We start from the raw sequence: 16,048 nt of genomic DNA, 5'->3' as shown, positions 1-16,048 counted from the left end.
CTTAGTTCAGGACAGGCCTAACTTCCAGCTGATATGGCCAAACACGACAGGGAAAACTCAAACCCCACCCCCCTCTGTCCACGACGATTCTCCTGGCTCTGTCCAAGTTCTGGGAAAGAAGAAGGAGAAAGTCTTTAAAGTGGTTCATAGGAAAGTAATTTCATTCTTGAATCTAAACCCCTGTCAGCCCTCCCCACTAAGAACTGGGTGTAACATTCCTGCTTGAACACTGAACTATCACGACATGGGATTGATTCTCAGCTACTCTTGTGCCTTTCTTGGAATTCATCAGTCCCTGTAGTGAAGAGGAAACATCACCAGTGATCTCCACAACAAGGCCAAGCCCTAATCATGCCCTTTGCTCTGCAGCCAGTGTCCCCACAGGCTGAAGGTCAACTAATGGATCAGCTACCAAGAAATCAAACACCACTTATTGACATTTGAAGTTTTCTTTGTCCTCCTGAATCTTCCAAACAGGCTTTTAGCTGGTTAGGGCTCCAGCAGGGTAAGCAGTTTTTGCTCACAGTGTGGTTTTCTCAATGGAATCTTCACACAGACCATCCCAGCAAAATTTGGGGAAAGCACAAAACACTGGAGTGACTCCAACATTGTCCACGGATTTTACTAACAAGCACTTGGATTTGTGTACAGAAACTGAAGCAAGGAAGGGACTCAGAGCAGATGAGTCACGCCAATTAAAGCAACAAGGGAAACAGAAAATAGGGCAAAGTCATTCCTCTTGAAGGAATGGTGTCAATGAAAGCACAAAGTTCCATCTACACAAACACGGGGAATGGCAAGCGACAGGAATGGAACATGAGCTGCTCTCCACAGCACAGGACTGTTTTTCAACAGAGATCAAAGCAAAAGCTCCCAATATACTAAAAAAAACCACTTCAGATGCACTTATTTTGAGCATGCACTTCGTGTAAGAGCTTAAACTGCAGCAGACTGAGCTCCCCAGCAGCCTTTTGGAACCCGACCTATGAAATTCTGAGATTTCAACAACAGCCAAAATTCTGCTGAAGCAAAAGCAACCCCCTGAGCCTTTCTGAAAGGGGATGAAGTAACACTGTGAAACACAGCACCTTTTTTGCCAGGTAAAGAATTAAGTGGGCCTTCAGCTTTTCAGAAAAGCAAGAAAGCCCCAAAAAAGCATGTCTAGCACCAGGCCTCCAGGTGAGTTGGAAATCTGCAAGATTTCTGTGCATTACCTTAGAAACAAGAAGAAGAAAACCAACCTCCATGTTGTTGCAAATGCACATTGTGCCCAAAAAATTTGAAGTCTCTAACAATATAAATATTAAGAGTCCTCTATAAAGCCAACAGCCCACTCTGTCTTTTAGACGTGCCCAAGAAGTTTCAAGCACAAGCTTTAAGAAGGCATAAGATTTGAATTTCTGTTTTGAACAAAATTATCAAATTGGGATTCTAATTCTGAAACAAGTCAGTAGAAAGGAAATATTTGAACAGAAGTTAACATAAACCACATACCACTGTTTTCCAGAATAGAAGCTTGGGCAATACACGTAGGACTAAACTTCACGTTGTTTCCTTTAATATTTAGAAAACCGGTTTTATTCTTAGTTTTTCAGAAAAATGATTTTAAGTATTAGCACCTACATCGTAAATGACTCAAACTTCAGATTTACACTTGAGAAAAAGCCACACAATCAATTAAGTGATCCTATATTCTTCCATTTTTGAGTATTTCAGTAGAGCACCGAGAGGGAAAGAGCAACATGTGAGTAACCAGTGAGCTGTTCTCAGCTGCAAGACACAGGCCCAGGCACCTCCCTGGGACTGCATTCAAAAGGTCAGAGCTTTCCAGCACACACCAGATCACCTCAGTTTTAGTTACTTAACGTGGAAATTTCTATGCAAGTTTATAAAACCCATCCAGCTACATGTTAGTTTATTAAACCACAGTTGACCTGAGATGCAATTAGGATTTTGACATTTTTCCATACTTAGTTCACAAGTTTATTATGAAAAACACTGCAGCTCTGTCCTGCAGTAACAATTGTTTTACAGAAAAAAACAGTTCTGTTCAAAGTAATTCACTATCCTTGGACAATTACAAGGGACAATATGGTAGGGCAGAGTGGAAAAGGGAACTGAGTGCAGACAAAAAAAAAAAATAAAATCAATACAATTAAATTAAACAGTATTCCCTGAAAATAAAACAAACAAACAGTTTCAGAACAAATATGAGGCCTTGGTACTTATTTTAAAAATGTTCTTTAAGCTTCAATGATTGTTTGCTGCTACCCTTATCTACAGTCATGCTGAATAAAGCTATAGCTAAATGGAAAGTTAAATGTATTCACGAGGTGTTAATGTCTACATCTTATTATTTGCAGTCTCTCAGAGAAAGCAAAAGTAACTACAAATAGCGCTATGCCAGAAACTGGTTTCTTGACCAACAATGTTGCTTCAGCATGCAATGAACTGGTTCATTCTAAAGTGGTCACAGTTGTTGACGACAAGAGGCTTTGTATTTGAATATGGCACGTCTTTTGGTCCATGTGAAAACAAAGTTTGAATGTTAAATATTTTTCTGACACTTTGGAGTTACTGTTGCTCTTCCCGTTTTCTTTAGGTCAACATATGGTTCATGGCAATACTGTACAGGTGTAAAATCTCTTTACAGGAAGTAGTCCGGGGTGCGGCGGGTGACGTGCGGCTCCCCTCGGCGCGGCGCGGGGTCGAACTGCAAGCTGAGAGCACACACAGTGAGCACGCACAGCGAGCACAGCACAGCCCTCCAGCCCCACTGCTCCACCCCAGCTACCTCCTGCCAAGCTTCACCAACCAACTGCAGTGCTCCACACCAAGCCTTCAGCCTCTCCCACTGGTTAAACATTAATATATATTTAGAAAGTTGAAGTCTCCAGGAACTGTCAAAGAGGTCAGTTTACATTAAGCTCTTTCCTCATTTACTAGTAAAGTTGTTGCTGGGGTAGTTAATTAGAAACCTCATTTAAAAAGCTGACAACCCAACATCTGAAGAATTCAAAGATTCCAAAAGTCTCTTGCTTTAGACCTCAGGAGGGCGTTACCTCAGATGTGACAGACTACTCCTACTCTCAAATCACATGCCTCCACAGTAACTCATTAAACCCCAATTAGTTACATGAAACAAAAATGAGGAGTCTCTCTTTAATCTGACAGAGAAGATCTCGACAACTGTCCCAGATATTCGACTCCAAGACTTTAAATGTGACTAACCCAACAATTCCACACTCACTCTACCTCCAAAAACCATAGAGGAGGAAAAAAAAACCCCATACCTTAACACAATAATTAAACGATATGTTGCTACAACAACTATGTTAAAACCAAGAGCAATATAATTCTCAATTTTAAACATACTTACAAGGAGTATTTTAGAGTATCATCAAGTTCCATAATTGCAGCCTGGTTGCCACAACGGTAACAATAGTTTGGAGCACTGAAAATTGTTACTACATTCCGATCATGGCACCAGTTATACCCCTGGAGAGGGAGAAAGAGGAGTTATGACAGTCAAGTTCACTTCCTGTACACCATATATAACCACCTGACTACTCATCAAATTTTTAATGTGCAAAGCCCTAAGTGGCACTTGTAGGGTCATTTTAAATAAGATTAAGGCCATGCCTTTATTTCACTTCTGGAGAGAAGAAGGAATTTTGGCCTTCATAGGTTGCTACTTACTAGTAAGTATGAGCTAACATTAAAAAAAGGCAAAACAAAACAAACCAGCGAGAATTTGCCATTGCATTACTGTTAAAAAGTTAAAACAGCAATTCTGAAGCACACAATCTACTCTGAACCTTCAGCTGTGATCACCAAAACCAGAATGCAGAGATACATTTAAGGATCTGAACTGCCAGGGATAACTACAGACTGACAACAAAAGCACACATGCAGGACAGAAAGAAAAAACACATCTTTTTTCAAGGAACACATATTTTAAGAACCTTTTTATCTACACAGAAAGCAATGCCACATCTAGTACTGAAGCCTGGTTTGGGACATTACTGTAAATTTGCAGAAGAAAAGGCCAAAATAAAGGTTATCCCACTGTCAAACTGAGCAGCTCTTTCAGCAGCACATCAGTACTGTCAGGGTCAGGTTCCTGGCAGACTCTCAGCTGGACCATCAGGTGTCACAGGAGCACATGCAAACACCTCTGGCCCCCCCAGAATGAATGGACCTAGCACAGAATCCAAGGTCTGAACACACAGCATGTCCTGCTCACCTCCATTACCAACTGATGAGCTCTGGAAACCAACGTAAGGCCATTGGCATGGTTAAAGGTTTCTGAGATATCCTGTCCAAAGGTGTAACCTGCACCTCGGGGAGAAATTCCCCAGCCACCACGATCATCTGGATCTGACCATAGCAAGTCACACATCGGACCCTGGAAGAGATGCAGAAGATGTTTCAGAGGTGAAGTACAAAATACCAAACAAAACCACAAAAAACTTGCACACACTCCCCTCCCACACAACTTGTTGCAACATTTTGAGACTTAATGTATTTCTTTCTTTAGATAAGTGTCCCTCACCTTTCCTTCAAAAACCCAGAACAGGCAGACAGGCACATTCTTATTGCTCATTTTCAGCCTGTGAACCCAAGCCCCCAATACGTGCTGAATCATGAAACTCATTGGTTTAGAAAATGACTTTTCAGTACCTCGTGGGGAACTTCCTGCAAGCGATCAAGTGCTCTGATGTGATCCAGTGTATCTATCGATGGGGAGAGGCCACCATGTAGACAGAAAATCTGCAAGAGGTCAGATACATGAAGTTTATTTATTTCATCAGTGCAATTATAACGGTTTAGAATAAACCAATCAGGAGCAAATCTGCACGAGACTCCTTTAAAACTGAGAGCTGACAGAATGCAGCGTTAAGAGCTCCCTTTACAACCAACAACACTGAACTCTGTCAAATGTCAACATACCTGGCCATCCACCAAGGCAGTTAGAGGCAGGTAATCAAAAAGGTCTGTGAAGTATTTCCAAACATTTGCATTTCCATATTTTCTTAAACATTCATCATAGAAACCATATACTTGTGTGATTTGCCTGCTTTCATGGTTCCCTCGGAGAATTGTGATACGTTCACGGTAACGGACCTGAAACAACAGTTCATGGGAGAGCCATCAAAACAGGTGTGTCTTCCCAAAACCAGAATCTGCACCCCTAATCCCATCATACATCAATAAAGCAATTAAAACCAAGCCCTTCTTAAGATTCACCTATAGCCTTTGGGAAAAAAAGGAATCATTTTTAACTTCCAAGTACTTTTGGGATTAATTACAAATTGTATTTACTATTACTAGTGGACTTCACTGCAACTGTGCATTAAGCTGATCTCTCCCAGCAAATTCTTAAAGATTGCTACTTAGGCAAGTTAAAAGTAAAATGCTCTATTTTAGACAGAGCTCAGGCTTGCATTGAACATTTATTTATTTTAAAAAGTGACTTGGAAAACTAAGACAGCCAACATGTCAGTTTGTGTACCTCCATTACCAGTGTAATGAAAATCATAAGAGATTGGTGCAGTCAGCAGAGTAATTTTTATACAGAACTGTACAGCTGAGAAGAAAAGTTACCTTAAGAGCTACAAGCAATGTGACTGTTTCCACTGAATAATAGCCTCTGTCAACATAGTCCCCCATAAACAAATAGTTTGTGTCTGGTGATTTGCCTCCAATTCTGAACAGTTCCATGAGGTCGTGAAATTGCCCGTGGACATCTCCACAGACTGTGACTGGACATCGCACTTCTTGTACATTAGATTCTTTTGTCAGAATTTCTTTAGCCTACAAAACAAAAAACACATTCATTGTGAGTTTGTCTATGAACAGTTGTTTCATTCTACCGCTTCCAGCTCTCTACTACCTGCTCTCTTAGGAACTCTCGTCCCTTCCTTGTCTGAGGCATCTGAGAGAAGAGTTTCCCTTTACTTAAAATAATATTTTGCTTTATGCAGCCCTGTATTAGGAACAGAAATTTGGTTTGGTGAGGGGTTTCCCTCCTTGAGAATGGTATTTCAGAGTTAATTTCCAACTTCAGTAAAACTTCAGACTGTATATAAGAACAGTTCTGCAAAGCATAAAACAACGATCATCACTGCTGGAACAGACACCTTCACCTCACCCACAAAGGCAGTCAGTCCCACACAAGCAGAATGAGAACAAAAGCACCCATTGGTACCAGCAATTACAGAGCAGGCAATTACCTGCACAAGCTCTCTCCACAAGTTTTGTGTTTAAACACAGACTACTACCATCAAGCTGTGTCCTTATAAACCAAAACTGAGAAACATCTTTGTCATCACCATTTTTTCCCCACAAAATTTTGTACATAAAAGTTGCAGACAAAGGCAATCTGTATGAAGCAGCACGGGCTAAATATAACACCAGAAAGGTAATTTTAAAATAGCGCAAGACAGTTGTTACAGTTTGTTCTCAGAGCAGTCACCAGACACATGCCACAATAATTTTCTAAATCAAGAAGGTATTAGAAATATAAATAGTAACAAGTTTACAAGTTACCATCTACAAAGATTTCCCAGCTTTTCAACCGTCAGTGCTCCTACTGAGAATGATAAACAACTATATTCTGTTCTATAACCCAAAGTGACTACAGGACATGGCTGACTCTCCCACCCAAAAGTGGTCTCACTGTCCCCTCCCATCGTCCTGGTTGACCACCATGGTCACCACTTCAACCAGAAGCACCACACAGTTTAATGGTGGAGGTTTATGAGATGAAACATGAAATGCAGGAGTGCAGTGTGGTCCAGCAGCCTGCACAGCACAGAGCTTCAGCTGTTCCAGCCCCAGCCCAGGCTGGAACCACTGCAGACGTATTTACAGACCAATTTACATCACAAGTCAACCTCCTATGACAGTTTCCACTCGTGCTGTGCCTCGTACTAAAGATAGGTCATTGCTGGCTTGTGGTAGATGCTAAAAGTGTAGATTTATTTTAAGATAGCCTGAGTTAAGTTCATTTTAATGCAGTGACACTCACCGGATGTTTTGAAGGTGTTTTAACAGCTTTAGCCTCTTCTAATATGCTCTTACATTGAGAAGCTTTAGCCAGCTTAACTATCCTTTTGACAGAAACTGTTACAGATGCTTATAGCACCTCAATATAAACCCCCTACTCATCAATTAGACTGCTTCTACCACCGTGTTTTCTTAACACACTTGAAGCCCTGCACAAAGAATGAAGCATTCATTTTTCATCAAAGGTAGGCAGCGTTTGTGCTGACTGAGATGAGAATGGCAGAGCTTCTCAGCCATGGAGTTGTTGCTTCCTTGGTTTCTGAAATATTAAATCACTCAGATACCCACATGACCAAACACGCAGATAAGTCAGACAGCTACTCTGATGGAAAAAGACTGTTCCAGGTCAACTTGCAGAACAGCAATCTCTGTTTAAATCCTGCAGTGGAGGAATGCTGGTGCAGGGATTCCAACATCTCCACGTTCTAAAGCCAGTTTCATGCAATGCTGTGTTACGAACTGCTCAGTCCATTTACAGCCTCATGTCCTACAGCACTAAGAGTGGCACACACTGAAGTGGTTAAGCACTCCACAAAAGAACTTCAGCAGAGCTGAACATGGGAAAAATAACATCCTGAAAACAAGCCACTCAACAAGCAGTCCAGCAACCAGACCCCAAATTTCCACATTCATCCCTATGGAAGGAACACCAGCTGGTAAGACAGCAGCACATTAATACTCCAGTTTCCCAAAGGGAAGGGATCACTGACAATACTACTGCACTCTGTGCCCCTGACCTTGGACTGGAGCACACACCACCCTGTGCAACCTCACCCACTTCCACTCCCTCTTTATTGATCCTTCTGCCAGACCCATGATGATGCTACTTACTCAGCCACATCACACAACTGTCATCATCCCCTGCCCATCCTCCCCTCCAACAAATGGACTTCCACCAGCAGCTCTCCTGCACTTCCTCATGGAGAGGAAGCAGCAGAGCAACCTTCAGCATCCTTCAGCACAAGGCAGAAAACAACTGATCCAACCAGCCCACAAAGGAGAACTAAGAAAGAAGCAAACCCACAACCCTCTGAACTTCAAAGCCCCGTGACCTATTGCCACAAAGGCTAACAGTGCAACACACTGCGGGATTTTGACATCAACATTTTGAAACGTCCAGGTTTCATTGCCTATCACCAGGATAAACAACTACACAATTCTGAAACAGATTTCTCTTGGACACTTATTCTTTTGTATTTCAGCCTTTTTTGAGTTAATAGTCCTTAGAATTATTTCTATAAACCTTCAACCCTTTTAAGTACCCCACACCACAGAAGTTTGACTTGTGGTGATATTCTACAACTTAAAGATTCATTAACTTAGGCAAAAACTTCAAGCTGGTAAATGCTGATTTTACATCCAAGCATCAATAAAGTCTAATGCAGAAAAACCATGTAGCTGTTCAACACAGTTGCACAAGGAGAGCATAAGAACAAATGCAATGCTGTCACAAACACTACTGCTGAGGTGGAAAGTCACATTGTTCTAAGTAAACTATCTCAAAGTTCAAATAATAAGCACGTATCAAATACACTTCAGCTTAGTCACAGTGACTGGAGTTCATTCAGATTTGATACTGGCTTGCTCAGCCATTTTGCTGACAATGAAACAAGACAACTTGTATGATCCCAAAGCACAACAGGAATAAAACCAATATTGGTTTAAACACACGAGAAAACAGCAAATTTTCACTTTATTGTAAAGCAAGTAGCAGTGCATAAAACCACCTAAAACCTGGTGTTTTAGAATTAAACTGTTCCTGGCCTGCTGCACAGCATCTAAAGGGCCAGTGGAACAGTACCACACTGTTTGGGTGCCTCTGTTTACAAAGCACATCTATGCAAAGCACTGTTCTTAAAACACAAAGATCAGCTTCATTGTTTTGAGACAATGCAAGATCCAAGTGAATGAACAGCCATGGATAGCATTTAAAAAAAATGTATGACTACTAAAGTTACAGTATGATTTTCAGACCCCCACAACATATTTAATGAGATGCAGGGGGTGTGTGTATGCAGACAGCTCTCTTATTTCCCCTGTTCCCTGTATATAAAATTTTATCCTATATGCCACGAATTAAGGCTCAGAGTCATAAGTGCCATACAAGCCCTAATCCATCCATTTTCTTTCTTTCTCAACTCCCACTACGCTGAGGATAAGTGAGTTTCCCTCATGAGCAGAGTACATCAGCCTTGTCTCACAGAATTAATTTCAAGTGATCTATTTCTGCAAAATCCTCTGAATTAATCTGCAACCAAATTCCTCTGTGTTTCCAGAATATACCAGATATTTCTTATTACTCCAACCCCTTCTTAGGTCCCTACATTGTAGCAGGAGCTCTGACAACTCAGCCCAATTACCTACCCTGAAAAACTCTGGGGCACATTAAAGAAAATAATGAGACCCAAATCAGCGAACACCAGAGTGTAGAATTGTAAATCAATGCTTGAAGCAGCACTGTGAGGCACTTACCAAAGATCACCACTCACTCGGAAAGGGAAATACAACCATCATTTTAATTAGACAACACAGTTCCAAAGCCATGGCTGCAGATGGGGACGTGTCACTCCTGGCAGACCAGAATTCACACCTGCAGCCCACCACGCTGTCTAGTGAAGTGTGTGATGAGAGGCATCCACAGCCACCCAGAGAAATAGTTATGGGGAGTTACCATTGAAGCCTTTGCCCACACCCATAATTTCCTGTCACCAAGGTGCACAGGATGTGACTAAAGGCACAGTGATCAGCTAATTGGGATGAATACTGGTCTTAGCTGGGCAGACATCATGACCTGGAAGAGATTCCAGTTCCAAGCAAAGTCATCCATTACAGTCAGCAAGTTCTTCTGCAGAGTCCATGCTTTTCAATTTAAAGGTTTCTCCCCCTCACTCCTTTACTTGAGGAGGAAAGAGAACGTGTTCCAACAAAAAGTGAGCTCATTTTTAAAACAAAGGGTATTTTCATTCATTGTCTGACATTTTAAACAAAACTAGGTAAATGAAGCCTCCAATATCACCCTTCTGTGAAGAAGCCGTGGCAGCAGATTACATATGACACAAATGGAAAACTGATTTATGCTGAACTTGGCAATCCACTAAGGAGTTCAATGTGAATGTATAAGTAGGAACAAAATTAAAATACAAAGCTCCCCACTGACATTTAATTATTTAGTATTCCAAAGTAAGTAAAACCAGGATTTCCATCCACAGAGAAGTCATGGCAGCAAAATACTCTTTTGCCAGGACTGAAACAGAGGATGACAGAGCTGCTTTCTCTCTGGTTTTGACCAGCACCTGAACATTCAATTCTTATCTCTTCTGTTTGGTTCAAAGAGAGACCAGTTTAAATACAAAAGGGTAGCCAGCCAAAAGAGCAATCCCGAAGGCAGTACTGCAGCTAAGACTGACACAACCACCTTCCTTTATCTCCTGTCAATTCTAGCACACAAGCAGTGAACTTCTGCCAAATAACCCTGCATTCCTTTGTGTTACAACACAATGACTGACACCACTGCAGCCCTGATAGTCCCCTCAGCACTTCCATCTGGGAAAATCAGCAGCAGTCTTACAAACTCAGTCTAACTGATGGAATGTTCTTTCCCTCAGATGCAGATACAGGAGAAGGGGAACTGCTATTTAACAATCAGTAATTGGTAAGACCAGGTGGAAAACTGGAATAGGAAGGAGCTTCTCTGAAAGAATTCAATATCATTGTTTTGATTTGTATAAAAGATCTTAGTATATTCAAATTTTTAAAAAAGGTCTAGAAAAGTTTTTTTAAAATATTTTAAAATATAGGAGGCCACATAGCTCAGGAAATCCAGCTGACTTCCAAGAAACACAGCCAGGGCAGTAATGCAGAAGCTGACCACTTACAGACTGTTCTCAGTCCCATCTGTAGGACAAGCTGGATTCATTTTGAATCACAGCCCTTTGTTGGAGGCCTCCTGAACTCCTGCAGCACCAGTGACAGGCTGGGTTATTGCACTGGGCAAGAACCAGGACTAGGTGAGAAGACTGGCAAGGCTGACACTTCAAATGCCTTCTGTTTAAAGAAAGAATTTCCATTTTACATTATCAAACATCACAAAACAAACAAAAAAAACCAACAAACCAGAACACTGGGAGTAAAAGGATGGACTTCTATGGTGCAAATGTTCCAGAATAATCTAAAGCCCAGTTATTAAAATGTTCCAAGAGGCTCTGTACACCACACTTGTAACTCTTCAGAGGTGGAAGGCACAGTGCAGGAGCACAGCAGAAGTGCAGAGCTGCACCTTCCTCTTGTGCCAGGGCCAGGGGGGGAGGGACACACAACTTGCCCAAGGCACAGCCCACCACACAGAGACTCTCACTACCAGGGAATTCTGCTGGCACAAGGTTGTTTGGCTGATCTACAGCAAGTTCAGACAGGAACAATAATTTTCACAACCATCTTAGCCTGAAGAACAGTTATAGGGGATGGATATGGGAAGCTAACTAATGGAAAAGCCCTTGTGAATGCAGCTGGGGACAGTTTTAAACATGCACTTCTGGCCAAAAACAATCAGCTCAGAAAGGGGACTCCTGAACAGCAGAGGAGGCATTGGGGAACATGTGCCTCTGTCTGAAAAAGAAGTTGGGCAGAAAACTCAGCTTAAAACAGGAGTGAGATCCACAAAACATGCCAGTCACTAGAGGGAACTGAATTTTGCTTGCAGAGGCTTTTCTTGACCCAAAAGAAAGCTTCCTCAGTAAAATACATGCCTTCTGAGAACTAAGGCACTCAAGCTTCAGGAGTTGGAGCAGCTTACACAGCTGCAGTAGTACGAGCCTGTTTGGTTAGAGAAAATCTAACTTGGAGTATCACGTGTTAAACAAACTGAAAATTCTGCAACAGGAAAAAAATTAGAAAAATACACCATGAACAAGGTACACACCAGAGAACAGTATGGCCCAGAAATGTATTTGTGCTATGAAAATTAGCACTGATGACAAATCAAGAAGCAAATGTAACCAAGATCATTGTTGCAGTTTTTGATCTGCAGGAGACAAAGCCTGAATCAAGGTTTCTTGAATGCCTTTACCAGTACCAGCCCTTCATTTAGTTTATAAAGTATTTTGGCTAGCAGCACTGTCCATTCAGAGGTATTTCAGCAGTAATTCAAGAGCCCTGAACACTCTACACAGATATATGACCAAACTGTCCCCTCTCTCTAAAAACCTGATGCTGTGCTCAAAGCCAGTTAATCACAAACTAGTGTTTCCAGGGGAGAGACTCTGACACCTCTGCCTCCACCTGCACTAGATCCCCTCTGCAATAACCAAAGGAAACTCTACCCACAAATTCAACTCGTTCCTTTGTGCTTTTTGAGACTGTCATCCCACCTTCCTGAGCAATGCACCACACCCCCACCTCCTGTCATAAAGGCCATTTATACACCAGTGATGAGACAACACCATTTCCCTCTACACTCACAATGTATGGAAAAGAAATCCCAAACCAGCATCCTTTCATTCAAAATGGCATGTGGAAAAACCCTCACCTGGCAATAAAGGACTTCCTTTCTCCTCTGTCAATAAACAACTCAGTGTTAACAGGACAAACACTGCTGACATGTAACACTGAACTACACTGGGCATATTTTGACCACTTTTTCAGAACTTGCACTTAAATGCTGAAGCAAAGCACACACAGGTAGTCACTCAACTGATGTAACATTAAGCTCACAGCATGTGTTAAGCCTAGAATAATTTAGCTGCCACTCAGAGGTTGATATTATTTCAAATCATCTGTGAATGTATTATGTATTATTCATGGTTACAAATTACTCCCAGATTTCAAAGCCATTTCTGCCCAGTTCCCACCACCACCAGGTAACCATGGTTGATGTAAGATGCACCAAGACAGTAACTGGGATGGACAAAAGGCCACACTTCATTATCATGTCCATAAAATGCTGTTATGTTCTTCAGGTATCAATACTGAAATACAAGAGAGCCCTTAGGCTTGTTCTCATTACACAGGCACATGAAGCCCCAGCAGATCAAGAAATACTCGTCAGGGAGATCATCCCATCAACGGTGTTAAAGGGGAAAGGCTCTCACAAAGATTTTTTATTTGTTTATTTGAACTAGCCCTAGCTACAGTGAAATGTGGTGAAGAACAAGGGTTCATACCTAGCAGGGTCTTTACTGTCCTTTGGAACACCAGCTATATTTGGCACTGCCCTTAAGACATGAAGCAACTCATGGAAAAACAACCTTTTGGAGTGATTACATTCATGAAAGTACCTAAATAGTCCAAGTGAAGCACAACTCGGTGAGGTTTCTGAGAGCCAGTGCTGGAGACATGGAAACACGTTAAAGCAGGTGCTGTCCCTCAGCAGGAAGGTGCAGAACTCAGCTCATGCCCTGCTTCCACAGTCACAGCTTCCCACTTGAGGGGCAAACACGATGGAAAACTCAGACACCAAGGGCCTGCTTCCAATTCCCTGATCAGCAACCATGGAGAAACTGAGCATTCTGAGCAGAGTCCCAGTAAATCCATCTGTAGTTACCAGCAGCAAACCATGGTTCTGTACCCCAGGCTGTGGCTGTTCTCTGCACAGTGCTGAGTCCACACCCAGCACACACAGGGAATTCCAGCCCACCACCCCTTTGGACTGGAGCTGCTCACAGACACCCAACCTGAGATAACCTGAAGGTTGCTACCAAATGATATTCTTCAGGTAGATTTCTCTCAAACATTCTCCTGGTCTCTCATGTCAACACCCAGCAGGTAGACACACAACTTTTACCATTACCTTGGTGATGAGCATTGCACATTTATCCACAGATACAGCTCATTTCCATTCTTCACTGGGAAAAAATGAAAGCATCATCTCGTGCAACAATGATGACTGGGACTCCTGTGTCCTCTGTGAGGAATTCCTAGTGGTATGCCTGCTCCTCACTGAACCAAAACCCCCGTGAACTGAAGGATTCTTGCATATCCCTCATGGTCCTGCAAGTCACCATCCAGCCCCCCAAAACACACTCATTCCTGCGGGATTCAGGACTCTGTTCCCAGCAGTTTACAGATGAAACACTCGCCTCTCACACAAAGCAATACAAGGAAGAAGCTGGACCACTGTCATTGGAGAAGCACATGGAAATAGCCAGGCAGTGACACTGGCACTTGCTTGCAGCACCGTTTAAAATACACAGCCTGGATCAAACGGAAAAAATGTTGAGTTGCTGGAATACAAGTGAACTAAAATCTGTACCGGAGCAAGGACCCGTCTGGCCAAAAGTTCTTTATTAGGTTCATAGACAGTCCTCTGGAAACAATTTGCTTCCAAAACAACATGGTGTAGTATTTGAAGGCACGATTCCAAATTTAAAATATTTTAACCACTTTCTGTGGTAAGCATGGAGGCTTCTTTAGAACTCAGTGCACTGATAACTCCCCGTATTCCTTACTGTCCAGTTCCCATAAAATTCATAAATATTCCATCCTTCAGTCTAGGAATGTAAGGATACACAAAACCCTCAATTAAAAAAAAAAAAAAAACGACCTCAGCTACTAAGTTACATCCAGAATTAGAATCCAGCTGGAAAATGCATATGGATGCTACCAGAACAAAATTTTTCTTCAATTTCCAAAAGGCAACCAACGAATCCTCAGCTGGCTTTACCACCTTTCTATGCCACAAATGCCTAAATCTACACAGTGCTCTGTAACATCCGAGACCCAACGTTCCCCATCCATCACCTTAGAAATACACAGTTATAGAGGATCTCAAACGTTTATTCTGCGAATTCCATGAAATCCAGAGCCTCATTCAGAGAAACCAAAACCCTGACGCCAGCCTGCCTTTCAATGAGCTATAAACGTATCGGTGCTTATTCATATCATGAAAAGCACAGACAAAAAAAATCAAAGCGGCAGCTCTTTAAGGCGTGTGATTCCCACCCGATTAGCGCAGGGTTTTATTTCCACCGTGCCCACGGGCGCTCCGGGGGTGCCTCAGCGCTTCACCCGGGGGGTCTCCCGGGGTCTCTCCCGAGGATCCATCGCGGCCGCGGCGCCATTTTAGGAGGCGCTGAGCGGGCGGGAGGCGGGGCCGCTGCTCCGGCAGCGCCGAGCCCGGATCGGCTCCGAATCGCTGCCGGCCCCGCTCCCCTCCCGGCCCGGCCCGGCCCCCGGATCGCCCCCGGCCCCGCTCCCCTCCCGGCCCGGCCCCCGATCGCCCCCCGGCCTGTCCGGCCACCCCCGCCCGCCGCCTCCCGCCCCAGCTCCCCGCCCGGCCCCGCAGCCCCTCACCTTCTCGCAGAGGCTCTTCACCTGCCCCTCGGAGAGCTGCTTGCACTCGTTGAGCTGCTCCACCCACTGGTCGAGCTCCTTGGTGAAGACCTTCTCCTCCATCCCGCTCTCACCCTCCTCTTCTTCTCCCTCCTCCTCCTCCTCCTCGCCGGCTGCTGCTGCTGCCGCACCGCCCCGCGGGCCCCTGCGATCCGCGCTCCCCACAGCGGCGGCGGCCGCGACGCGTCAGGGCGGTCGGTGGGTCGGGCGGGCGCGCTGGGGACGGGGACAGGGCCGGCCCGGGGCGCTCGGGCTGCGGCAGCGCTGCCGCTCCTGCTCCGCTCCGTGTAATGGCCGCCGCCGCTGACGTCACCGCCGCCCCGCGCGGGGAGGGGGACGCCGCGGGAGAGCACGGCGCGTGCGCAGCGCCCGGGCGGGGCCGCGAGTGCGCGCGGAGGGGCTGAGGGAGCCCGTGAGGGGCTGAGGGAGCCCGTGAGGGGCTGAGGGAGCCCGTGAGGGGCTGAGGGAGCCCGTGAGGGGCTGAGGGAGCCCGTGAGGGGCTGAGGGGAGGCGGCGGCTCTGGCTGCACCCCTGGGGCTGGAGCCCGTGAGGGCTGAGGGGAGGCGGCCGCCGGGGCTGCTCCCCGAGCGCTGGGCTGCTCCCCTCCCTGAGGCGGGAGCGGCGGTGCCGCCGGGAGGGGGTCCGTGCCCGC

General features: G+C 44.3%; 1 protein-coding gene across 1 annotated transcript; it reads right to left on the bottom strand.

Annotated features, from left to right (window-relative positions):
* Positions 1 to 1,898: 1,898 nt before the first annotated feature.
* Positions 1,899 to 15,605, bottom strand: PPP2CA (protein phosphatase 2 catalytic subunit alpha). The gene is made up of 7 exons (XM_050312420.1): positions 15,358 to 15,605; positions 5,608 to 5,817; positions 4,954 to 5,127; positions 4,684 to 4,773; positions 4,247 to 4,408; positions 3,380 to 3,498; positions 1,899 to 2,720 (listed from the first exon to the last, which is right to left on the bottom strand). The coding sequence occupies exons 1-7, from the start codon at positions 15,457 to 15,459 to the stop codon at positions 2,648 to 2,650; spliced, it is 930 nt and encodes a 309-aa protein (XP_050168377.1). The 5' UTR covers positions 15,460 to 15,605; the 3' UTR covers positions 1,899 to 2,647.
* Positions 15,606 to 16,048: the final 443 nt, after the last annotated feature.

The sequence above is a fragment of the Myiozetetes cayanensis genome, unplaced genomic scaffold (genome assembly GCF_022539395.1).
Source record: "Myiozetetes cayanensis isolate MyiCay16 unplaced genomic scaffold, myiCay2020 scf17, whole genome shotgun sequence".
NCBI lineage: Eukaryota > Metazoa > Chordata > Aves > Passeriformes > Tyrannidae > Myiozetetes > Myiozetetes cayanensis.
The sequence above is the reverse complement of the archived record's forward strand: the minus strand, read 5'-3'. Positions and strand labels throughout refer to the sequence as shown.